This window comes from Hylaeus volcanicus, chromosome 4 (assembly GCF_026283585.1).
Source record: "Hylaeus volcanicus isolate JK05 chromosome 4, UHH_iyHylVolc1.0_haploid, whole genome shotgun sequence".
In the NCBI taxonomy this organism is placed as follows: Eukaryota; Metazoa; Arthropoda; class Insecta; order Hymenoptera; family Colletidae; genus Hylaeus; species Hylaeus volcanicus.
The window spans coordinates 2414694-2441443 of NC_071979.1; the positions used below are offsets into that span (position 1 = coordinate 2414694).

General features: G+C 36.8%; 3 protein-coding genes across 14 annotated transcripts in view; 2 read left to right on the forward strand and 1 right to left on the reverse strand.

Annotated features, from left to right (window-relative positions):
• LOC128875336 (nuclear protein localization protein 4 homolog) lies at nt 1-20022 on the reverse strand. 3 transcript variants are annotated; one of them, XM_054120835.1, is made up of 14 exons: nt 20005-20022; nt 19359-19458; nt 18573-18653; nt 18038-18242; nt 17817-17958; nt 17599-17736; nt 17234-17537; nt 17000-17137; nt 16764-16911; nt 16500-16660; nt 1116-1267; nt 901-1039; nt 502-818; nt 1-141 (listed from the first exon to the last, which is right to left on the reverse strand). In XM_054120835.1, the coding sequence occupies exons 2-14, from the start codon at nt 19377-19379 to the stop codon at nt 117-119; spliced, it is 1971 nt and encodes a 656-aa protein (XP_053976810.1). In that variant the 5' UTR covers nt 19380-19458; nt 20005-20022; the 3' UTR covers nt 1-116. The 3 variants fall into 3 exon arrangements, with proteins under 3 accessions (XP_053976810.1, XP_053976809.1, XP_053976811.1); XM_054120834.1 differs by lacking the exon at nt 20005-20022 and adding an exon at nt 19789-19948; XM_054120836.1 differs by lacking the exons at nt 1-141; nt 20005-20022 and adding an exon at nt 281-421.
• On the forward strand, nt 3617-16315 carry LOC128875338 (uncharacterized). 3 transcript variants are annotated; one of them, XM_054120841.1, is made up of 4 exons: nt 3617-4374; nt 8749-9066; nt 10844-10993; nt 12572-16315. In XM_054120841.1, exons 2-4 carry the CDS (start codon nt 8749-8751, stop codon nt 13907-13909), a joined length of 1806 nt encoding a protein of 601 aa, XP_053976816.1. In that variant the 5' UTR covers nt 3617-4374; the 3' UTR covers nt 13910-16315. The 3 variants fall into 3 exon arrangements, with proteins under 3 accessions (XP_053976816.1, XP_053976815.1, XP_053976813.1); XM_054120840.1 differs by lacking the exon at nt 3617-4374 and adding an exon at nt 4385-5052; XM_054120838.1 differs by lacking the exon at nt 3617-4374 and adding an exon at nt 5085-5324.
• The window catches only part of LOC128875339 (uncharacterized), a 27726-nt gene continuing 20424 nt past the window's right edge, over nt 19449-26750 (forward strand). For 2 of the 8 annotated variants that reach the window (XM_054120842.1, XM_054120846.1), the window contains exons 1-2: nt 23543-23699; nt 24371-24473. In XM_054120842.1, the coding sequence (XP_053976817.1) occupies nt 23649-23699; nt 24371-24473 (154 nt within the window). In that variant the 5' untranslated portion in view covers nt 23543-23648. The other 6 variants (XM_054120845.1, XM_054120843.1, XM_054120844.1 and 3 more) reach the window with 5 other exon arrangements.

A 26750-nucleotide genomic window follows, 5' to 3' on the forward strand; every position in this document is an offset into this window, starting at 1 on the left:
TTATTCAAACTTAGTATTTATTTTTGTCACATGCTAATGTAAACTTTGTGATAACTTAAACTATGGTAATTATTAATTTTGTCCAGGTTCATTCGGTTCATAATTTCACATTTTTACTATGAAGAATTACTGTTATCGTTTCTGTAAACATAATAATTTACAATATATTTATAAGTAATTCATATGTACTTATATCGTAATGATAACATGAAAAGAACTGGCTGTTACATTTTGCATTTCCACACGAGTTATAAATAAATGCATTGTAAAACATTGCGATACAGAGGAAAATTGGAGAATATATTATATACTTCGGTGAAAAATATTATTTTTTTTTGTTTTTTCTTTTCACTCATAAATAAGGCCAAAGATGCGTAGAAAACAATCGTTACGTCCGCAAGAAGACAGTATGCATCAAGTCCTGTGGAAGCAAAGTAGCAACTTATGGATAACACCCTTAAATGTGTACAGAAGCAATATAATATTGACAGTTATGTATACCTTGGCAAAGTACACATTTCGCAGATTGCAAGATCTGCTGCATTGATAAAAGTGCAAAATGAACAAGTCCAAAGCGATTGATCGGGAGGTGGATTCGAAGTTGGTTCTGTACCAACTCCTACTCCGCTTCCTCCTTCAGCCGAAGATGATGGCATTCTTGCGCTACTATTGAACAATGTCTGAGGTGAGTGTACTGTTGACGGCGTAGTCGCAGATATAAGTTGTTCTACGGTTGCCCAGTGTTCAGAACGTGCCCATTCTATCGCTTTCTGTCTGTCTTTATCACGAACTGCTTCTAACAGTGGCATCATGTGGTCCTAAAGAAAAAGAAAAATATGTTTCATAGGGATAGATAGATGTTTCATATAAATAACTATTTAAAAGAAGAGAATGCTATACCTTCATTGGTAACGTGTCCATTGTTGCAATAAAAAGTAACAAGTGAAAATCTGAAATAGCTTCTAAAAATTGATCTTCGTTGAATTGGTGCATGTAAGAACCAAGCGAATTGAATTCTTGTACTTGTCCATCAACGAGTCTGAAATGAAAGTTTGCGGTAACATAATCGATACTACAGGAACAATAAAATGACTGTATCAATATTTTTTACGTACCTATTCTCGATTGGAAATGAATTAATATTATCGCTAACGTAAAAAGTAAATTGTGGAGTGAGCGGCGTGGATGCAGGTATGTCTACCAATAAATATTCTACAGGCAAGGGTCTTGCTAGCCTTAGCACTTCGTTCCCATAGGAGTCTTTTTCCTAACAACAACAAACAGATGAAATTCAAATAGACTAATCTGGAAAAAATTCATTTTTTTTCTAAAGTCAATTCTTTATTTTAAGTTCTCTGTGCTTAAAAATAGCAAGAGATGCGTTTGGACTAGAAAAGTTAAATAAACGAAATTATAGTGGACTGTTGTACAAAATCCAAGTCCAAATAAAGCAGTAAAAATATTTATTAGATTATCACTCCTATACAGGGTGTCTCAACTGAAGGAGGCCACCTAAATATCTCCTTTATTTTTAATAGCACAAAAAATATTTATAGCATAATTTAAATGGTATCCATATTAAAATTGTACATACTAAAACTGTTACATATGAGACAAATGTTCGAAGAGTTGTAGCAGCTGTAAGGCAAAATCCACAGATTAGTATTGAACAATTGGAGCTGGACATTAATATTAATAAATTAAGCATATCACGTATGCTGAAGATGCAAAGATTTCACCCATTTCACTTATCTCTTTATGAGGACCTTCACAGTAGAGATTTTCAAAAGCAGATCTATTGATGGGCATTACAACAATTGGAAAGTGATGAAACGTTTTTTATAAAAGTTCTATTTACTGACGAAGCATCTTTTACTAATCATGGTCAGGTAAATGTTAGAAATATGCACTATTGGTCCATAGAAAACCTACGATGGATGAGACAAGTAGACAGACAAAGACTGTGGACAGTGAACAGTTGAAGCAAAATCATTGGACCTTATTTTATTAACGGGACACTGTACAGAGATAAGTACACAGGATTTCTATTAAGCGATCTAGATGACTTGATGGAAGATTTTTTATTAAGTGTTTGTGCAACTATGTGGTACCAACATGATGGTTGCCTAGCTCCTTACTCATAAGCAGCGGGTCAAGTTTTGAATAGAAAATTTCAAAATCGATGGATTGGACGTAATGGTCCCACAGTTTGGCCAGCACCACCAGATTTGACGCTATTAGATTTCTTTCTTTGGGGAAAACTAAAAGAAGAAGTTTACCAATAGCAACCTACACCGACAGCAATCTCACTGGAAATAATATAAAGAGTATCACAATCCATGATTGATCGTGTCAGAACATATAATGCTGTCGACAGACATCACTTTGAGCACTTAATAACATAAATAGTAAGTTCAAATGTGATTCCAATATTATTCTACAATTTTATCAGACTTTTGGTAACTAAGGTCACCTGAAGGTAATGGTAATGACTGAAGCATATTTAAGTGTGTTTTCTCAGCTGGTATAAGATGGAATAAAAATAATGTAAGTATTCCTGATAAGAAAATAACGAGGACCTTGAAAAAATTGAAAAACCTATGAAAAATAACTGGACAAAAAAAATTTCTTCTATGGTATTCCTCTATGGATACCATTTAAATTATGCTATAAATATTTGTTGTGCTATTAAAAATAAAGTAGATAGGTGGCCTCCTTTAGTTGAGACACCTTGTATATATATATGTATAAATATGTATTATTTTTTAATTAGATATTTTTCTTACGATATGTAATTTGATTATATTGACGTCTTGACAAAACGAGGTCAAATTTAAAAGTATTAGGTAGCATTTTCTCTGAACGAGATTTTTTACATTTTCTCATTATCCACAAAACGTAATTGGTTTCATAGAGACGCTACCGAGGATTATTAAAAAATGTCATCTTTCTCTGGATTGTAATCTCTGTATTGCAGAAATAATGAGAGTTTAATTTAAGCCATGTTATATATTGCGATTGAAAAGTGTGCGGTTTGGCAAAGCGTTAAGAATCATTCGGTTTCGATTATGGGCAAAAAAAGGCTTCGAGTAAATCTGAAGTTTGCCGATATGCATGTCTCGTTTCTTCTGTTAAACATTTTCCAGAAAAGGAAACGAGACAAACACATCGTCAAAATTCAAATTTATTCGAAGCCTAGAGTTTTGCCCATCTCTGCTTTCGAATAGCGACGTAGATACGGCCCTGACTCGCGCCGAAGCCGAGTATTGGTTGGACAATTCCATTGGCTGTTGGAAGAGGGCAGGACCGGCGCAAGGCAGGTTCAGCGCGTATTTTGGGGGTGGCCCGCAGTCTACGAAAATGTTGATTAACTTTTCACGGAATGATGACACCATTAACAGATGCAAGGCATTTTTTTATTAGCAACGATTCAGTTCAAAGGAGTGACAAAAATCATCAAAGTATTATTATTTAATATTCATCTTATAAAAAATATATAATATGTAACGGTATTTGTGAATAAATAATTCCGCGTTGTAAAATTTAAGTGTAGCATTTGAATGTGAATTTTTGAATTTCACGCAAAATTTTTGAATCGAGCTCCGCAGAGGGTCACGCCGGCCCTGGAAGAGGGCATAACGAGGTTTGCAAGGAGGATTATGAAGGCAGGTCCATAATGTTCGCGATCGTTGGGGAGATGCGCGCGCAGCGATGGAAGCCGCAGACGACACCGGCATCGTTTGCCACGAGTCGAGCTGAGAGCGTGCGAGAGAAAGAGGGAAGGGAGCAGCTGCGCGACGAGGGGTAGAGAGAGAAGGAGAGAGGTTCGTGATTGGTCGGTGGTGGGGGATGACACGGGACGAGGAGAGGAGAGCAACAGCGTAAGCGACTAGCGCGCGCTGTGGTGTGTGTCGGTCGGTCGGTCGGTCGTCGCCGCCATGCTAGTGGTTAGTTTAGTGAACCAAACATCATGATGTGGCAAAACGTTCGCACGAGCTAAGACTGAAGTAACGCCGTGTTACCGGCGCGCCGTCGTTATGTTATCGATAACAATCAACGACGTTCGATAAGCGTAAACACCGTAACCGTGAAAAAGTACAAACAAAAAAAGAAAAAAAAACAGAAAAAAAAGGAAAAAGTCTCGAGTAAAAGCTTCGCGTGCGACAGCGGCAACGAAAACGTCGAAGTGCACGGATTCCTGCGTACGGGAACCCGCGCGACACTACGCAGAGTCCCGATGTAAATTAAACTCGAGCCGTGGATTCGAGCGAACGTTACCGAGGTAATCGTCGTCACCGTACACGTTGGGAGTGACGAGTGCCAACGATCAGCCTCCATCGCGCGGCAAGGAGACTATCACGAATCGTATACACGGTACGGAAGCATTTACGGTTCTACGATCCAAATGAAAGAAAGAGTAAAAGAGAGATAGAGAGGGAGAAAGAAAGAGAGAGAAAGAGCGTGTGATGTATGTATATATGTGAGAGCGAGCAAGCGCGCGCGCACGATGCGTGTTTGTATGGGTGATAAGGAAAATTATACAGGGTGTCTCAAAAATATTGTAAGAGGTTGGAAGGAGGTGGTTCGGGAGGTGATTTGAAACAACTTTTTCCTTTGGGAGAACGTTGTGCGGGATTTCGTTGAGGAGATATTAACGGAAAACACTGACCAATCGGAGCCGCGGTAGCGAAGACTACGCGCTAAGCGGCCGCGCTCATAGGCTACCGCGAGCGCTCCATCGGCATCCTCGCGCTCTGATTGGTTGGGGTTTTCCGTTAATATCTCCTCAACGAAAACCCGCACAACATTTTTGTTAAGGAAAAAGTTTCTCAAATCACCCCCCGAACCACCTCTTTCCAACCTCTTACAACATTTTTTGAACACCCTGTACATGTCTCCTGTATACGTGTAGCGTGCGCGCGCTGACGGAAAACGAGTGTGCGTAGTGTATGCAGAGTACCGCACGTAGAAAAGACGGAAAGAGAATGAAAGAAGAATAGGACGAACGGGAGAGAAAGAAAAAGGCGCGTACGTTCGCAAAACATCGAAATGGTAGGAGCAAAAAAAAAAACAGTCGCGAGATATTCCCGCGGAATTCGCGTGAACGTGTAGTGCGGTTTCCGAAGCAGAACGCGGTGTCTCGTCACGGCCAGTGACAAGTGCAATATCGGCCAGAGACACGGCGATAAGCTGTAAGAATCCATATATCATACGAGCGGTTTTTATCGGTTGTACGTGTTGGTGTCACGAACCATTTCGTGAAAGAAATGCGTCCACCCCCGTCGGCCGTCTCTTCCTTCGATCACTTTCTCCCGGACGAAATGGTAAATCCCAAAACTTCGACCGTTCCCCCGACCTCTCGCGGGTTTTGGCGGGAATTTCGCGCGCATGCGCGCTCCCGCATGAAATGTCATTTTTTCCGTTTCGTCGATGCTGCCTCGAATTGTTGCATAATTAACTATCCCGGTCGCGAGACGATATTTATCGTTATTAAAAGAAGCTAACCTATGCGAACGAGGCTGTCGTGAACGACGATATCGCGACATAACCTGGACACGCGTTTCGTTGCATGCAATAAATTTGTTTTTCGCGGCGACCTGGGGGGGGGGGGGAGGGGAATGGAAACAAGTAAACCGAACACGGACGCGTAAAACCGTGTTGTAAAGATATCGGTCGTTTGTTATTCTCTCGCGTCGGTCAATGGAAAGCAATCCTCTTTTTTTTTATGTCGATATGTAGGTTTGAAAGAATTACTTACAAACTTGGGGAATTAGCGAGAAACTGAAAATTAATAGAGACCAATATGCTGCAATATTTAGAATAGAATGTTTACCTTAGAATTTTTAAAATTTAGAGAAGATAAAGTAAATGTTTGTGTGATTTATGATGAACATGATTGCGATCATGTTTATGATTGAATGTTTGTCTTATTCTGGTGTAGTATATTTTTTTTTTAAATTTACTTGAAACATTTTCAATGATTCGTACAACTAATGAACGTGTACTAGAATGTATTTACAAGAGATAGTAATCACTAGACTGCGGATCTTTATGCATTTATAGGAAATTTGAATGTGTAAGAACTTACACAATGCAAAGAATATGCAATATAAAAAAGATTGAAAGTAAAGTTCATGTTAGAATATTTGCAGAATATAATGAATTCCTATTTAGCTTCAATTTTTGTAGGCACATTCGCTAAGATTTTATTTTGTATAAAGATCCGCAGTCTAGTAATCACTATCCATCAATCGATTTTGCTTAAATTTGATTAGATGTTATACGAATATTAGGTGTAGAAATTGAGTCTGTGCTTCTATATTCAATCCTCTGTAACTCTAGTTTAAACAGATACATTTATTGTATGCATATACTCTATAAAGATCAGCAGTCTAGTAATCACTATCCATGAATCGATTTTGCTTAAATTTGATTAGATGTTATACGAATATTAGGTGTAGAAATTGATTCTGTGCTTTTATATTCAATCCTCTGTAACTCTAGTTTAAACAGATATATTTACTGTATGCATATACTCTGTATTTTTATAAACCGTATTTATAGATATACTTTTGGTACGTTAAGGTACGAATTTTGTAAATCCTCAACCTGATCTTTGTATTACAATGTATCTATTATCTATTACCATAACAATCGTAGCATTTATAATCTATACTAACTCTCAATCTGGTGGTCATTGCAATGCATATGTACGAATTTTATTAATAATCAAATTTTGTTGTTATTCTTTTATAATTATTGTAATTATTAAACAAACTTGTATAATCTGTTCGAATAATTATAATATTAATATTAAGCAAAAATGTGTGGCTTGTTAATCTTCGTGGCAGTGTATATGCACTTATAGTAATATGGAAAGCATAGAAAAATATACATAATGTATGTAAAATATATTCTATTAATTATATTAATATTTCGTTTTGCATGAGTACATGTACGTTTTGATTGCGTTTAGCATATATTTGTTATATTTTCTTCTATCATAAATGCATAGCATAAATGTGTAGCAAGATTATGCATGTATAGATTCATTGTAATGGAGACCAAGTTGAGAACCTAGAATATTAGAAATTTAACATATAATAACAAAATGGCGATTAAATATTTCTATTTAAATTGGAGTCATGAATAATTAAATGTAAAAGTACAGAATTAATTTCTATGCTTGTAATCCGTTAAAAGAACAATAAGCAACATTTATTAGCTACCAAACTCTCTATATACAGATTTATTGTAATGTCCGTCAGGTTGAGAATCAAGTTACGCATTTAAATTCATTATATGTAGGATTAGATTGACTTAGAATCTTGGCACCTTAAAAACAAACAAAATAAGTATTTCTACTCAAATATTTCTACTCAAACTAGAATTATAAATGTGTGAACATAAAGGCACAGTATTAATTTCAACATCCAATATAACATCCATTTGTTTAAACTGGAGTTATAAATGATTGAATATAAAGGCACAGAATTAATGCCTACACCTAATGTTAAACATAGTTATCGAATTTACTTATGGAATATACTTTTACTTTCTACTCAAAGTTATTTAATACGTTAAATGAGTTTCGTACAATTTATCGAGATTTTTGTAAAAGACAAAAAGTATGTACTAAATTAAATAAACGTATCAGTCGATTTGTACACGCGATTCGCATGGCACGAGTTTCGTCTAAAAAAAACCAGCATTCTCCTTGAAGTAACATTTCTCTACCACGAGGATGTTGTAACGCGAAAGGAGAGAATATCAGGGGGCCAAAAAAAAAAGACGAAAGAAAAAAACAGCGTAACGTCCAAACCGCTTATTATTACGCATAGGTGTATTAAAATACGACCTTAACATTATTTGCCTAAATAACGCGATCATGTTTAGCGATACGAGCGTTCTAAAAGATATATTTTTGTATCTATATTTCGAGTTGGTAATTTAATGGAAATAAATTTCGTTCGCTGTCTTTTGGAATCAGAGTCAGACGAAACTCCAGGCTTCGAATAACCCTGGAGTTTGTTTACATATTTGTCTCGTTTCCTTTGAAAAATTTTCAAAAGAGGAAACGAGATAAATTAACCATAGGCAGTCGAAGCCTAAAGTTTAGCCAAACTGCAATTTTGTTCAGTCCCTGTGTTATGTTTAAACTAGTGATTCGATTTTACTTATTTCGGCAATTTGCAGCTGGTAAATTACCAGACAATTAACCATAAGAGTTTTTAATGCTATGCAGTGGTGCATAACGAACTACTGTAGCCAGTAGCACAGCACGGGTTATTTAAATTTTAAATGGTGTTTTGTGACACAACGCTTCTAATTTAATTCTTTTAAACATTAGAATAGTGTCGACAATCCTATTGACTGTAAAGAAATATTTGATTAATTGTCTCGTTGGGATATATTTTAGCTGTTAACACTTTATCTACCGGGCTATTTAGAAGCAGACTTTAATTCAGAAAAAAATATGTCAATCCAGGGTGACAATAATTCCTCCGTACTGTTACTGGGTACATTGAAAGCCAAGTCTGTTACCAAACACTGAACATTGTTCGTAGACAACCATCAACGCAGTAAATAAATTCGAATAGCTAAATACTGCAATTAAAAAGCCTATAAATAGGCTCCCGGTAAATAAAGTGTTAATTAGCCAAATACTTTCCACTAGTTTGAACAATTGAAATGCGAAGAGGAATGGAGCAGAGGTAGTTGAAACAATATTTTCCATGGTGTTTTCAGATGCTGGATCCGAGCGTGTTAACGGATTTAGAAGAACTGACGCTTTGCAGTTATTGCAAGCAGAAGTATAACGACGCCGAGCAATGCCCGAAATACCTTAGTTGCAAACATTACTTCTGCCTACGTTGCATAGAAAACAATTTATTAAAGGGACGGGAGTTGTTCTGCGCCCACTGTTGGAAAAGGACGGACCTGGGCGACCAAGGGCCCGATGCTCTACCGACTCATTCTTCTCTCCTCGCGCTAGCCAACAATTTGTCTCACTTGAAAATTACCACGAACAACACATCCGGGAAAACCAACGACAAGGAGAGAAAGGTACATAACGAAGAAAATGCTATCATAGAAACAATTTTTGAGTTCGATGCCCGCTTATATGCATTGCGAGTTCGTACGAAAATCGTAAAGAAAGCACCAGTTATGAAGCCCTACCGAGATACATTCTGATAGTAATAGGATTATGTCATAAGGTCTGCGATAGTTTCCTTTCAAGATCTATAGAACAATTTTGATATACGGTTGGATAATTTTATAACTCGAAGGCCTCCAAGTGGAAAGCCACATTAAAAAGCCAAATATCAAGTGTTTCCGATGGTTTCTTTTTTTACAGAGAAGATTTTATACAATTTCTCTGTAGAAAAAGAAATTCTTACAGTTGGATAATTTTATAACTCGAAGGCTTCCAAATGGAAAACCACATTGAAAGGCCAAATATCAAGTGCTTTTGATGATTTCTTTTTTACAGAGAAGGATTTATACAATTTCTCTTTAACTCTGAGAATATTTTAGGTATGTTGTAAAGTACATTTGGAAATTTTATCGATTCATTTCACAAAGAAATCTTTGAGATATTGCAGTTGCCTTTTGAGAAGGGGATTCCTTGGTGTGATTTTTAAATAATTTTTAGGATTTATTTAGGGAAAAACTATAATGTCTTTCGCTATGTGGCTTTTTTCTACGTATTACTACACGTTTTAAGTTTTTAAAAATAATACGTCTATTGGCAAATGTATTCCTAAACGTACCTAAAGTATTCTCAAAGTTATAAGAATAATTTCTTTAAATAAATTCTTCTCTGTAAAAAAAAATCCCAAGAAACACTTAATACTTGCACTCCTAAAGCGGTTTCCTCCTTACGGTTAATTATACTTGAAAGATATTGTCTAATATACAGGATGTGACAATAACTCCACCTTAACGCACAATTGCTTCACTCAAAAGTTGCAACACATCGAAGGGGCCATACAATATATGAATTGCTGTTTTAAAGAATATATCAAGGTCAACTTTGATCTTTTAAATGTAACCTTAAATTATACTTGAATGATATTTGTCTAATATACAGGATGTGGCAATAATTTGTTCCACCTTAAAGTGCACAATTGCTTCACTGAAAAGTTGCACCATATCGAAGGGGTCATACAATATATGAATTGCTTTTTTAAAGAACATATCAAGGTCAACTTTGATCTTTTAAACGTAACCTTATATATTATCTATAATAAGATAGCATTTGTTTAAAGAAACTCGTCAACCTAGAATACATGGTCATTTATTGTAATATAAAGCCTTAAATTGAAGTTCGAAGTCAAACATGGATCGAAGAAAGAAAGAAGGGAACAAGATGTTCCATAACTAAATAATTCTGATCTTGGTATCTTCCTTAAAACGTATGTCGGTGATAAAGCAATGCATACATCTTATACTCCTCCCGAAAGATTACTAGTTTTGCATGGAGACATTTTGTGTATAATAATTGGTTCAAAAGTTATTTAAGCTGGAATAAGTTATTGGCGTATATGGTGTAAAATAAAATAAGGGTACAAGTGTAACAGGTGTTTAACCCCAATTGTATGCTACGCACCCTTGACAAATAAATGAATATGATGAAATAAGGGTAGAAGAATTAATTGTGGCCCCTGTTTTTAAGCTGGAACAAGTTATTGGCCCACTTGTATACGGTGTAAAATAAAATAAGGGTACAAGTGTAACAGGTGTTAAAGTTAATTCTGTGCTACGCACCCTTGGGAAATGAATGAACATGAACATAATGAAATAAGGGTAGAAGAATTAATGGTAGCTCCTGTTTTTACAGAGTGAGAATTGCCACACGCACGGGATGCCTCTGGCGTTATGGTGCGCGACATGCTGCACGGCGCTTTGTAGAGCATGTGCAACTCCACAGGAACACCCGGGCCACCAGATTAAATCGCAAACTGATGCCAAAGAACAACTTATATCCGACGTAAATATCCCGCTATTTTAAATCGATACGCATTAATTGCTTTGCATGGTAACAGAGAACTTTAGCCAGGGTGGCAAGAAATTAACGGCTTGTAATTGTGAGAGCAATAGGAAACGAAGGTCCCTTCAAGTTATGTAGGATTATTATTATAAGATTAACCCTTTGCAGTCTAGAGGTGATTCTCAGACACCATTAGGTTTTACGCAGCAAATCTACAATACCTAATGTTTTTTTAGGTTTAATTTCTTTGGAGCTCGAAGAGTCAGGTTATTCTCAAATCTAGATAGCTTAGAATTCATGGCAATAGAATGCTAAGAAACATCTCGAGTTGCTACCAGATACCAGATCCAGGTAGATATCAGAAAAAAGGGCTTCGAATGCAAAGGGTTAACATTTTACCAACCTGTATTAATTGACTTTCTGTTATGGCAACCAATACTTTGTTACACGAATAATAAAATATTATATAAATATTGGTCTCGAAAGGATTCTAATGGATAAAATAAATACTGTGTGATATTTAGACAGCGGATCCTTATGCATTTATAGGAAATTTGAATGTGCAAGGAATTGCAAACTTCACGCAGTATGAAATAATTATTGTATTTATATCATTATTTCATTTTCCATAAGTGCACCTGGAAATGCCTTTTGGTTATGTTTAGCAAGTGTTTATTATACTACTTTATACCATAAATGCATAAACATTCGCAATTTAGTGATATTAATGTTTCGAAAATAAAAGATGTTATTAACTTTAGTTGTATATTCAAGATTGAATGTTTGTCTTATTCTGGTGTAGTATATTTTTTTTTAAATTTACTTGAAATATTTTCAATGATTCGTACAACTAATGAACATGTACTAGAATGTATTTACAAGAGATAGTAATCACTAGACTGCGGATCTTTATGCATTTATAGGAAATTAGAATCTGCAAGAACCTACAAAATGGAAACAGTGTGCAAGAATATAAAAAAGATTGAAAGTAAAGTTCATGTTACAATATTTGCGGAATAAAATAAATTCCTATTTAGGTTCAATTTTTGTAGGCACATTCGCCAAGATTTTATTTTGTATAAAGATCCGCAGTCTAGTAATCACTATCCATCAATCGATTTTGCTTAAATTTGATTAGATGTTATACTAATGTTAGGTGTAGAAATTGATTCTGTGTTTCTATATTCAATCATCTGTAACTCTAGTTTAAACAGATATATTTACTGTATGCATATGCTCTATAAAGATATATTATTATTATTATTAATATATATATATATATATACTATTAACTTCAGTTGTATATTCAAACCAGTTGGTAAAGTGTTGGCATAACTGAAACGATTTGGAAGCATCAATTAATTTCCTTTTAATGAAAATTTGATTATAGAGCTACGCTAAATACCCCATTACCTATTTTCTCTACTTTATTTATGTTAAATTGCACATCGGCTAAAAAGTTTCAATTTCTGTATTACTCTCACGACCACAAGCAGTTACTATCCTCCTATTAAGAATATTAACTCCTAAGAATATCGACGACTTGTTATCAAAATTGACTGGGAAGGTGTTTTGCAGGTTCAATTGGAGCTGGTTGCCATGGGAAAGTTATCGACCGAGATTCAGAGATTGGCTATGCAGCAACGGGAGTTTTTGATAAAAGTGTTGGAGGCCTGCGTAACGTTGAAAACGCACGTGGAAACGGATCTTCAGAACGGCTGGAGTCACTTTCCTGAAATAACTGACGCGCGGGAGACGCTTGGTAAAGCGAAAGCTAGTCTGCAGATGATCGAGAGCCCCGGGGACGTGTACAGTTTACATTCGCAGCTGATAATCGAGAAACAGAGATTGCAATCCAAGTATCAAGAGATGATGTTGCAGTGCCAGCTGGACGACCTGATAGGGAACTCGGGGGTGGTGTTCGATTTCGCATTGTTGAAGCAAGCGCTGGCTGGAATCCACACGGGCGAGCCGATAGTCTCGCAAGGTGCGAGTAACGGCGGTAGATTACCGAATCACTTGGCGGCTTCGCAAAACCCGATATTGTTCCTCGCTAACTATTGCATGTCCCAGCTGTATTCGAGGCACGTGGTCAGCAAGCAACAACACATGCAGAACGGTTCCATAGAGTACCACTCGAGCATGATGCAGCCACAGCCAGCTCCGCCGGGGTCCGTCCATGTTCACCAAGGTCCACCGGCGCCGGCCACCCCGCAGCAACTTCTCATCCCGCCTGGTTCACCGTCCGTCAAACCCGCGCCACCGAATGCTATGCTACACCCGCAGCAACAGTCGACGTTCATACCGGAAGGGGTCGGCAGCGGCGGCGGCGGCGGCGGTGGCGGCTTGGTAACCGTCCACTCGTCTTCTCAACCACCGTCCACCGGCATACCAGCGTCCCTCCGAGGACCTTCGAACCCTTATCCACTGTACTATTTCAATATCGAGGTGAACGGATCACCCCACGGTCGCATCGTGATAGAAGTGAGGCCCGACGCGGCGCCAAAGATGGCCAAGAATTTTAGCGTGCTCGCCACCGGCGAGGTGGGAGTCGGTTACAAAGGTTGCACGATCTTTCAGTGCTGGGACGGCGAGTCGGTCATCACTGGCGACTTCGAGTTGAACAACGGCCGCGGAGGCAGGAGCATATTCGACGACGGATACTTCATGCCCGACGACACAAAGTTCCCCGCGGTCAGAGGCGCGGTGGGAATGCGACGAACGCAGAAACGGCACGATAACCTCGGCATGGTCGGCTCGCAGTTTCGTATAATACTGCAGGAGATGCGCGGCTTTACGGGGATCTTCGGCCACGTCGTCGAGGGATTGGAGCTGGTCGAGAAGATATCTACTTTCGGCGATCAGACCGGCAAGCCTACGAAGAATATTCTAATCACTAAATGCGGTAAATTGTAACGACGACGCTATTGCGGTTAGTATACCGATGGGTACGCCGGCTACCCGTATACTCTACTTCTCCCCGCTCTAGATAACTCGCTGTTCGCGAGTCGCGAACGCTATCGCTCCTCCTGACCTCTGCGTTCCATGAGCAAAAGGGTTCGAGCCCGAAGAGAAACCGCGTAATATCCGAAATGATATTACCGCGACGCGAAGAAAAAAGCGAGAAAGGCTCCAATGGAAAAAAATCGCGAGACTGCTCCGGTACGAGTCGCAATTTAATTAACTATTAACAATAGAATTCTAAAGATATCGAATCTATTTTTAAAACGTGGACGCAGAAAGAAGAAACAAAGATCCATATTTTGCTATTGATCCGAGGAATCGACGTGATTCCGTATCTACAATAACGACGATGATCGATATATAGAAATACGTACCTCAAGATCGATCGTGATATCGATACGACTTCTAGCTGTACGACGTTTGTTTTAGAAAGAAGTATCCGACGTTTATTTTTGGCTATCGGCGTATTGCTACGTATAGTTGATAGAGGAATTATCCGCACCGGGATTTATCGAGCGTCGGGCGCGTGACCGGCGCTCTGATTGTTTAGATTGTAGGTAGTAAAGAAAAACCAACAAAAAAAGAAAAAGAAATAATAATAAAATAAAATATGAAACGCGTAGTTGAGAGATAAGTACGGATAAAAAAAAATATGGGGGATATAAAAACTTGTATGTGTGTATACACATACATCCATATATTTGTAAAGAAAATTAAACAAAACAAAAAAAAAAAAATACGAAGAGACACACATGGTACAGGCGGGAAACTTTTTTCGTTTTATAACCGATAAAGCGCGGACTACTTTGTAAAGTCAACGAGAAAAAAGAAAAAGAAAATATATATGAAAATATGTGAAAATCGTGATTCCATATACGCAGGTCGTTTTAGAAGTTTCACCGAACGATACGTAGGCGCGTAAAAAGGGCCAATTCCGTTTTTCGTCCGATCGGCACGATCCGCGTGTCGTTCCGTTCCAGAGGAGAGAGTCGAAAGGAGCGAAAAGGGAAACTCGAGTCGAACGGAAAAATAGCGATTAATTTGTTCCTGTTGTAAACGACTTTCGAAGACGTTCCCTTCCCTTTTTGCTCTTTGCTGGTCTAGAAGAGGCCGTTCGCGAATTAACTGTATTTAAGATTAGATCTCAACATGAAAATGTATGCAAGGCCTAACTACTACTACGTAGATATCGTAAGCCTCCGTCGTCTGATCAGAAGAAAAAGAAAAAAAAAAAGAAAAAAAAAGAAAACGAACGAAATGAGCGAATATATATTAAACGAATCATTCCTCGATTGCTGTATAACGAAGTACTACGATATATAATGTAACGCGTTATACTACTCGTCTGAATCCTCGTAAATTCCCCGTCGTTATGTATCATAATTGTCACGATGTGTACTCGGTGCGTGTGCGAAAGCGAGAACGGTCGATGAGACAAATTTTCCGATTCCCGTAAAAATCGGCCCACGGCGAATATATATACATACAGACGAATGCGAGGAACCACACTCACGCACGTACTCGTAGGACAAAAAAATGTTTGCACGCCCTCGACGTCGCTGATATATGCCTTTTTCGAAAGAGAACCTCATTCGATGTTGAACTTGAAAGTTTTAACACTTGTTGATTAGCTGATAAACGCGTTTTGCGACCAACAATTATTCGTTGCATCGCGGATGAACGTAACAATCGCCGTTAGAGTGTAAAAAAGAAAAAAAAAGAAATTACGTAATAGGTACGACGATCGAAGGGGTGGTCGAGAGCTCGAACGCGAATTTTCCCTCGTTTCGGAAAATAACTGAGAAACCATTAGTCGAAAAAAAAAAAACTCGAATATTATAGGACACGTGTAAAATTCAATGTTTCCGAGCGAAGGCTAAAAAACCCACCTGTATACACACAATACCCACGCGCGCGCGTATATACTACATATATTTTTATGAACGTGATGAGGTAACAACGCATAGCTTGTAATATCGATTCTAACAACCGACACAGTTTACCTTGCCCCTCGCGTTCGAATTAAACGGTTGAGCGGCTACAACTTTCGATAAGTTTCTTTTTCCTTTCCATCTTTTATTTTTGTTTTCTCTCTCTTCCTCTTCCTCTCTTTTCCTTTCTATTTTTGTTTCTCTGTCCCCTCGTCCACTCTAAGTCTCCTCCTTCTAAGTTAAGGCGTAATCATCGTTACACACGAGAAATTGAAATCATTTTGTTTGCAGCCTACGGAACCGCACGTTCGTAGTGCATTCGCTTCGACAGTTTTATTTCATTATACATGTACGAAATGAAGTTCGTTGCCCAATTTAAATGTACTTTTAATCAATCGATTTTGGGTTATAAATTGTTTCTCTTTCACTCGTGTATATTTTTATGTGGATACCTTTTACCTACCTCTACGCTATTGTAACATGTGATATATAACATGATATAACATGTGGCGCTACAGTGTCATGTGTATATGAATTCTCAAGATTCCATGTTAATTCCAAGCGAAAAAAGTAATTGCATATGTTCAAGTAAAAATATTAAATGTACTCACCTTGTAGAAGACATCTGGAACGTACTGTTTATCAGTCGATTCGATTACGTATCCCAATTCTGGAGCGTCTTTCGTAGGAACCAAGCAGCCGTCTCGCACCAATGCCATGCATTGATTGGATACCTGATAACCTTCCATGTGAACTTGATTTTTACCGTCACCTGGAACCGTCAATGCACATTTACGTTTTTAATGTAATTCTCATTCTCTCTACGGAATGTATTAACGCATAGGCAATACTGTGACGCGATGCAAGTAACTTACCGGTAACGCAGACAGTAACAAACTTTGAGCCAAAATAATTATTAGGAGAAAAACGACAAGGATTTGGATACTGGTTCTGAAAATACCCAGCCATAATGCACTCTTGAGCAGACAAAAAGTGACTTTCCACGTTTCGAACGTGCTTCACCTGAATAAATTAAACTAACGCTATTAATAAAGAGGAAGAGTTTAATTATTTTAAAGAGAAATATATAAATTAATTGTAAATAAATTACCGTTCCTTTCGTAACATCGTCAGCTATAAGGTCAGTAAAAATCCATCCAACTTTTCTTAAGTTAAGTAAATGAGCCAATTCGTCGACTAATGCTTCCTTCTCGTCTGGCAAAAGTCGTAGCGTATCTCTCTTACTTTCCTAAAACAATCGTAGGTGCATCGTAGTTTAAAAGATCACCCCTACAAATGTTATTCTATAAATCGTATCCATCTATTTTCCCTTTCGTTGACTTACCTGCGGTGGCTCGTAAATAGCCGCAACAACGGCTCTGATTCCTAATGGTATGTCGCTGTGAATTTCGTATCTTCCATATAAATACCCGATACGTTGATGGCCAGTGATGCGCCAATAATTTAGGAAACGTTCGACTAAACTCGGATTTTCAAACATAACATTGTCCACGTGCCGATAAGTTTGACGATTTAGAATAATAGAATTCGGCTGACATTTACTACAGATACCTCGCGGCCAAGGAGGATGATCTTTACAACCAGTCTTTATACGGCAGCTTATGTCGTCTAATTGTATAAATTTTCCTCTGTAAAAGAAACGTATGTTGTAGTTGAAGGTTAACATATACGATACGATGGTTAACATACCTGTCAACACCAGCGGTGAGTTTCCTGAGATATGAATGGAAAGACAAGTGTTTTATGTTCTGTTCCTTAAGATAAATTTCATCGAAAGGTTCTAAAGGAGAACAATGAACACAACATCCGTTTCCACCATGCCTACATCTATTTAAAAAGATTGATATTTATAATTCGATTTTATCTTAAGGATTCCTATTTATATATTTATATTTATATTTACTTACAGTTTTCCATCGCGTTTCCTTTGTATTTTACCATCGAGTTTCCACAGTTGTTCGTCGACTTCATCTTCGACTACATTTGGTATAGATCGGGAAGCATTGGTGTTACGATTGGCATTTCCTGGTACGTCCATTGATCCAGGTTCTGTCACCGAATAATGATAAATTAAATTATTGCGATGAAAAGAATGAATGAAAGAATGAAGTAAAAATTTAATTAAAACCTTGAGTTGCATTGACGGAGGCAGTACTAGTTGATGGAATATTCCATAGCTGTGTCCCATTAAAGGGTGCCAAATATAACATATCTCCATGATTAAGACCTATTCCAGCAACTGTTCTACTTCGAGAAGATATAAGTTCATCTTTATGATTTCGTTGTTTATAGAGTCCGAATCCAAAACTGTTTAATTCAAAGACAACAAAAACCTAAAGCCACAAAAGATTTATAAATTTATATAGTATTAGTATAGTATAGTATTGTATAAATGCTATTTAATATTAGGTGAACCGAAAAGTATTGTCGTTTCTGTGAATCTCAATTCTTCTTTATCATTCATCAACTCATTGATTTTTAACCATTTAGTACACGTTTAGTACACGAATATTTGCACACTAAATGGCAAAAGGTTGTTGATAACGAGGATAATTACATAATCTATTAGAAATAGAAATGTATTATGAATGTATTTGTCTGAATTTAATGTAAAAGAAATAACATTACTTTCCGGTACACCTAATAATAACTAAAGTACATACCTTTTCAAATAATTGGGAAACTGTATCAGATCGATCTACGTCTATGCGTTTTGTTCCCTCTGAAGATTGCACGCGTAGAGTCTACAAGTAAACAAATTATATGTAGTTAAACTAACTAAGAATAGCTCTAGCTACACGGTTAAACTTTGGTCTTCGGTTAAACTTCTTCGCGATGCAATGGTATAAAGAAATCGATATATTTTGAATTCAAGAGAAGTTCGAATTGTTATTGATTTTGACATAATAGAGGGGTACATACAATAGTTATTTTTTTATTCAAGACGATTGATGTACCTCCATTTAGATATAATAATCTTGTCATCTTTGCAAAAATGAAGTTATATGAATATTTCATCTATGATATGAATTTTCTTTTTCTAAAGTAATATTTTACAATGTATAACAATGTATTTATAATTGAAAAAGTTATGTAAGAAAATAAATAACAAATCAGACTATTTTATGAAAACAAAACAATGCAATCTATTTAAGGTAAAGATATTTATACTATTTATGCAATTAAGCTATTAGAATTAATTTTATATCGTTACATCGGATTTCGAAAAAGGCATACAAAAAAAAAACAAACGGGTAATGTGTACCCAATTGAACTCGTATCTGGGAACTTTTAGCAAGTTACATCAATGTCACCGCGTGAAATGCAAAATACTCGGTAATTTATAAAGCAAACGAATAATTTCTTGAATGAAGTATAAATCGGCATGGATCGAAACGAATGTAGGAAACGATCGGCGAGCATTAACCATTTAGCAGCGGGTAACTTACAATTTGCCCGGACTTTGACATTTCGCCGGTGTCGACGAAGCATCAGCTGTTCAACTCGCTGTTCCGTTCGCTTGCTCCTAACCCACCGCTCTAAAAGTCCCTAGAAAGCGTACGAAAATTGTTGAGTCAACGTCTAGTATCCTAACCTCTTCGTCGAATTGTGCAAGTAACAGAATCGTCGAGATACGATGCTTTCCGTTCGCTTTCGTTTTTAAATCAGTGGCCCTTCGATTTAAAGTTCTCCGAATCGAAGAAAAACCGTTCCAAAGATATCAATAAACGAGTTTCGTGGTTCGAGGTTCACTCGTCAACAAAGTCGAACAGAACTCGGCCGATTGCACAGCATCGTTTCGATGTTGGCGAACAACGAATCGGTGAGTAGAATGCGAATACAGTACGAATACAATACGAATGCGAATGAAATAAGTACGTGTTTTCGTGGAGGAAGTGTCACTCTGTTTTTGATCTTATACGTATGCAGCCCTTTTCCCCCACGCGAACGAACTGCGAGCAGTGCGATCGCTATTAATTTTTCATCCGTGGAAAAATGAATTTCGATAACTGCTGTTATTCTATTTTATTCTTGTTCTGTGTCTTTTCTTTATTTTAAATATCTCGCTTGACAATGTAGCGAGAACCACCGTGCCTTTTCCACTCTTTTGAATCAGCCCGTATTCGCTGAGTAATCTCTTTTTGTTGCACCGACTATTTTGTGCCGCGCTATTGGCCCTCTTGCGTTTACTTTTCAGCACTCTCGTTCACGCGGATCACTTTCGAATGTCTATGAACGACGCGCGGTGTAAACAACGATGAACGATGCATCGTTTTAGATAATTTAACTATAGAATGGTACAACTATAGAATGGTATGACTATAGAATCGTACTCGCGGGTTAATGAACCACCGCACAGTGGGGCGAGCGTATAGTACGATTGGACATTGGTACAACTAAGTATGAAATCAGTAAAATATGTTAAATATTTATTATGAATTGTTCTCAGAAGGTATCTGTTTATATAATAATACTTATTTTTGTCATTTTTGTACTTATCTTATTATTTAATATAAATATTTATTCATTACCTTTTATAGATTCAAATCCATTTCTTCTTCCAAAAGTTGTTTTGCTTCTGGATGCATTTCCCTGTGCTGTGTAGTAATTGTAGGCCTCAAATGTGAAATTATCGGATCTAAATTAATTAATAAATTGTTTAAAATGTCCCTGTTATTGTCGACTCTTGACATCTTTCTTGAATGTAATTCTCTATATGATCGGAAGAACTTATGGTTTGCTTCTTGTGCATCTTCTGCTAATTGTCCTATTGGTACTATTGCGTTTTTTATGATGTCTGATCCATGAATCAGAAGTTTGTGAACAGTTACAGGCATATAATACCAATTATATTTTGATATGTACATTTCAGCAGTTTCTCTGGCATAGATTTCAAATTTATTTGGATTAATTGCTAATCCTGAAGATACTGCTTGTAATATTGCTGCAAAACGTATTATTAAATTAACATCTATTCCGGTTATGGAAGCTGATAACTCGAGGAATGCAAAAAAATTCCTGGCCGTGTTCCCATCATTGGATGTTCCTTTTCCTTGTTCTACATAATCAACTAATAGGCCCATTTTATTTTTAAATTCCTTTTGAATATATATCTTTTTTTTTCTTCAAATTGTTGCTTATGAAATCTGGTAGTCCAGCATTTAAAATCTAATCTGTACGCAATGTGTATTAAGCATTCGAAGCATCTAATTAAACAGTGTAAGGGGGATAATCCAAAAGAATAATAATTAATATTGCTGGTCCTGGTGGATATTAAACTGTTCAAGATAGCTTTTATCCCTTTTTCGTACAGTACCGTAGTATGTGCATAAACGTTTCAAAACTTTGTTATAAACCACAGTTTGTTTTAATTTCTCCAATCTTTAACTTTTGTATTGTGATATACATATTTCCTATAATTGATACTGGATAAGTGAATATTATTATTGTTGAGAAAAATATAATAGACATTCCACTTAGATCCATTAGTGTCTCCCAAAAAGGCAGCATCAACAATTAAATTAAATTTCTGACGAAAGATCAACTAAAAGCAAGAACTACGTGAATGGTTACAATCTACATACTTCCTAAAAACAAATGGTGCAAAATATTGTCTGGGCGAATTTAGGCGATTTTTATAATTGAGTAAAACATTTATAACTTCTGCAATCAAATGTAACAAAGTTCTGTTGTACATTTAAATCATCTTTCTGTTTATTATAGAATTACAATCCCAACATTAGATATTGCACACATTCTTTTGGTAATGTCATATAATACAAGAATTACGATGTAAATTAAAGAAAAGATAAATAGATCAACGTAACTAATTTCAGATGTTATGAAGAAAATAGTGAAGCAAAACGTAATAATACTATGAAACATAATTGTCAAAGGTTTAAAGATTCATTAAAATGTATTTAGGTTTAAAAATTTGTATGTTTATTTTTTGCCTCAATGTCCAACATTTGTACAGTGTCGTCCCACTGTGCACCGGTGAATTCGTATCCGGTCACGGCCACAGTGGCGATGCTTACCAATTATCAGGTGATCGTCTTCTTCGGTTGTAAACACAAATAACTTTAATATTTCGACGCTCTATAGTTTTTACTTTCTCGCTTTGTAACTTTGTCTATGACGAAAGATGAAATAAAATAGGTATATATTGTGTTTAAATGTTTAGGTTAGTTAACAAAAGTATAAAGTTTGTGTAGTTACTTTACAGTACTGTTTTTTGTAAAATAAATCTTATTGGCTCAGGGGCTCATTTTTTTTTTTTGGTTATAACTTATAGAATCTTGTAGTTTCCGACCTGAAAAGTCCGAAAATGCAGATTAAAAATTTAGGAAATAGATAGTTTAAAAGATACGAGTAGATAAAGATGTGTGTATTTGGCGTACTTTGACAGACGTGGCGACGCCATATTGCCTCTTCCCGTCCTCTGATTGGTTCGCGTGGATGACCGTTCAATCGCGCCTCCACTGAACTTTGTCTCTCTTGCCCATTTTATTTTGGTTAAAACTTATAAAATCTTGTAGTTTCCGACCTGAAAAATCCGAAAATGCAGGTTAAAAACTTAAGAAACAAATAGTTTAAAAGATAAAGATGTGTGTACTTGGCGTACTTTGACAGGCTGTGCGACGCCATATTGTTTCTTCCCGTCCTCTGATTGGTTCGCACAGATGACCGTTCGATTCGCGCGAACCAATCAGAGGACGGGAAGAGGCAATATGGCGTCGCATAGCCTGTTAAAATAGGCCAAATACACACATCTTTATGTACTCGTATCTTTTAAACTATCTATTTCCCAAATTTTTTAACTTGCATTTTCGGACTTTTCAGGTCAAAAACTACAAGATTTTATAGGTTTTAACAAAAAAAAAAAAAAATGAGCCACTGAGTTGCGAACCAATCAGAGTATGGGTAGAGGCAATATGGCGTCGTCCAGACCTGTCAAAATACACTAAATACACATATCTTTATGTACTCGTATCTTTTGAACTATTTGTCTCTTAAATTTTTAACTTGCATTTTCCGACATTTCAGGTCAAAAACTATAAATTGACTGCGAATCTTTATGCATTTATGGGAAACTTGAATGTGCAAGACCGTGTGTCACGTTTCGCATATAAAACTTAGCCGTGATGTCGGTAGGCATGCGCTGCCTGCGCGCGACTCTTACTCTCAAGAATCTCAGATGTTTTAGGACATATTATCAATATCGTACTATTTCACAATGAATGCTGGACTCAACTGACAAATGTATGTACGATGACAACTAACAACAATCAATGTTTACATTTAGTGACCGAGAAACTGTGTTTTCATTGATTCGTGAAACTCATTCTTTCGTGTTCAAATACTTTTGTGGCTTCAGCAATCTCTATATTTAAAAGAAATAATTCAAATCTATTGTTTACATATTTCGATTTGGTTGAAACTTTATCTATATAATCTGCAGAGTCATACCTCCTTACAGTGTTAGTGATATTTCAGTAAATGTTACATAATATACCTATCATAATTAATAAAGTATTTCGTGTAGTAAGCGTTCGAATACTTTCGGTGAGTCACTGCAGCTGCCGACGAGCGGCGACCAGCAGCGACACTGCGACAGTGACTTGCGCGAAACGCGCGGGCATGATAGCGTTAAAGAGTAGAAGTTCCGTTTTATCGGGAGCTAAATTCTACCTTAGTTATACGCAAATCCACTTGGCGTGCAGACTGCGCTCCATCTGATGCATGCCGTGAAAAACGTCAACCACAACAGTGGTTCCAACGTCCGTGAGGTACGACAGTCGAATCTCGACCTATACGCGGTGGCTCGCGACAGTGATCAAACAATCAGTTCTATCGCGACGACATTTTCCCATCTCTGCTCGCACGTTTTCCAGAACCCGTTCCAAAGGGTCGTTCGCGTTTCGTTTTTACTGTTCTTTCTGCTATCGGCCAGAGATTTTGGGGAAACTCGAGTGAAAGGGAACCGGGGGGGGGGGGGGGGCAAAGTTGTGCAGGGCAAGCGGTGTATTTACGTCCTCGACTCTGTTTCATCCATCACAGTCGATATAAAGGGAGTGTACGACTGTTACGCAAAATAGAAGCAAGTAATGTAGGTATTCGCAGAAATAGCTACCTGATCTCTCGCGATCTGTGCTGCTTTCTCTCGTGAGTTTTGTTTCGATGCCGAGGAATACTAAAGATCGATTCGAATTCCTCGTCGATTGGGGCTGCGGGTTTGAATCGACCAATCAGCATACGTTCGTTGCCTTTGGTTTGTTTGACGCGATCGAAAAGTTTGCGCGGGAAGTATGCGCTGATCGATCACCCTGCGAATCATTTATCCGTCGATTTTAATCCTGCGCGAACGCGTTGTTTCTAGTTGGAATCGTCGCGACCATTTTTTCCCGGTTTTCTTCGAGTTTCTTCTTTGTTTTGAGTGCGTTTTTTTTTCGTGTTACAGTTAGACGAGATGGAAAACGCGGAGGATGTTATGGCTACGGTTGAATTGCACATTTACGACCTTTCGAAGGGCATGGCTGCTACTATGTCCAGACTTGTTATAGGTAAGTTGATACAGTATTAGCAGACCGAGGATTTTTATGCATTTTGTGGTAAATGGAAGAGTGGGGGATATACAAAATATGCGTAAATGCATGTTTCTTCAAATTTATAATAACTTAATATTATTATATAAATTTATTAAATTCAATTATTTCTATTTTTAACTAATCAGTAGAATGTTATTTAAATTGAGTATACACGTACATTAAGTACATTAATTACACATTAATTACACGTACAAAAATTATACCGAGCTAGGAACTTCGTCGTTGTAAAAATCGATTCTCTTATTATTAGACTGTCCCCAACAAAATACAGGATGTCCTAGAAATGTTGTAAGAGGTTGGAAAGAGGTGGTTCGAGAGGTGATTTGAAACAACTTTTTCCTTTGGGAAAATGTTGCACGAGGCTTCGTTGAGGAGATATTAACGGAAAACACTGACCAATCAGAGCGCGAGTATGCCGATGGAGCGACCGGAGTAGGCCTGGCTACGCGCTAGGCGGCCGCGCTCATATGCTACCGCTGGCGCTCCATCGGCATACTCGCGCTCTGATTGGTCAGTGTTTTCTGATAATATCTCCTTAACGAAGCCTCGGACAACATTTTCGTTAAGGAAAAAGTTGTTTTAAATCACCTCCCGAACCACCTCTTTCAAGGTGTTACAACATTTTTGGGACACCCTGTATAAGTTTCAACCTGATGGATACAACTGATCTGTATATGCGAAGTTCAGTAGTCCACAAATTTTGATTATTGTTGGAAAAACTTGTTTCAAATCGTCTCCCGAACCACCATTTTCAAGGACCTCCAACATTTTTGGGACACCCTGTATATAAAATATACATGTTGCACTGTTTAGAAGATATAATACACTTTCAAGTTTTTTAATTCTTTTTTTCTGTATTTGTAAAAGTATGAATTTGCATAAATATCCGCCGGTCTAATTATTATGAACGTAGACTATGAGAGAGTAAAATCGATTATTTATGAAATTAATATTTCGTTTGTGGAAATGAATTCCATTTGAAAGTACGTATAATTTGCTGATACTCGTTATTCTTCTCAATTATCATTTGCGGTAAAAGTTTTTAGTATCGAGAATAAACAGTTTTCTATTTTTCATTCGTTGCTTGGTACTTTTGTGTTAGGAAGTCTGTGAATTTTTTTCCTCGCTTGTTATTAACGGTAACGATTAATTAATTATGTATAATTACGGAATTACGGATAACTTTTGAAATGTAATTATTGATCGATAGAAGAATCGAGACATTTTATAATGATTTTAGAGATACTTTTTTCAATTAAATAGAAACATATATGATCTGTTATTAAATTCAATGATATATGAAACGATTGTATTTAATTTATGTAGAAATATGAAGTGATTTATAGAATTGTTTTTTATACGAGAACTACGCAAAAGTTTGGAAACGTTTGTTCGATCATTTGTGTTGTGGTTTAACGTTAAAAATGAGAGCTGTTCACTGTGGAAAAATATAACTGGCTTCTACTGAAATTCGTAGAACGTTATTTAAAGCTATGTTGCTGCGTCTTCCTTTGCAACACGCGCACGAAGTAAACAGCAACAACTAGGTATTTTTAAGTCATGAATAAGAAAGGTACGCAAACCGTCTATCTCTATCTATTAGAACTACGTGCAACGTTCAAAAGTTCCTAGTCATTACATATCGTGACGTCATCAATGAGTGAGTCATCCGATGGTCGTGAATCAAACCGAGTATCGTTTTAGTAATTATTAATGAATTATTCGTAAACTCGTTCAGGATTATGGTTAGCAAATTTTATATTGAACGAGTTAATTATTTTAATTTAGTAGGTGATTTCAATTTACCAATTATTAATGAATTATGGTGGTTAGCAAATTTTATATTAAACGAGTAAATTATTTAAATTAAAAGATGATTTCTGTGCGAAATTAGTTGAAAGAAATTACAAAATGTGCTTTAAGACATACCTAAAATCAAAGTCAAGCAAAATTTTAAATTTTTCTTTGTAAACAAAAAATCAGAAAGAATAATTCACATTTAGCCTAATGTGGTTTCCTCCTTTAGTACCGAATTCAGCGAACCGTAATGTTTAGGAATTGAGGTAAATGTGAATTCACGGTGCAAAGGTGGAAAACAATTACATTGTTAACCTAACCTGTATTGTGTTGCTAACCTAGTCAATATTAGCATATTTAATAATAGTATATATATATACATATATATACATATATACTATTATTAGTATAGTATATATTAATAGTATATATATA

Coding starts and splice junctions, on each gene's coding strand:
- LOC128875338 (XM_054120838.1), top strand. CDS start 5,268: ATGCGTCCACCCCCGTCGGCCGTCTCTTCCTTCGATCACTTTCTCCCG. Junction 5,325..8,748: donor ACTTTCTCCCGGACGAAATG/GTAAATCCCAAA, acceptor TGGTGTTTTCAG/ATGCTGGATCCGAGCGTGTT. Junction 10,994..12,571: donor AAGAACAACTTATATCCGAC/GTAAATATCCCG, acceptor GGTGTTTTGCAG/GTTCAATTGGAGCTGGTTGC.
- LOC128875336 (XM_054120835.1), bottom strand. CDS start 19,379: ATGTCAAAGTCCGGGCAAATT. Junction 819..900: donor TGGACACGTTACCAATGAAG/GTATAGCATTCT, acceptor CTTTTTCTTTAG/GACCACATGATGCCACTGTT. Junction 142..501: donor GAAATGTGTACTTTGCCAAG/GTATACATAACT, acceptor TTATGTTTACAG/AAACGATAACAGTAATTCTT.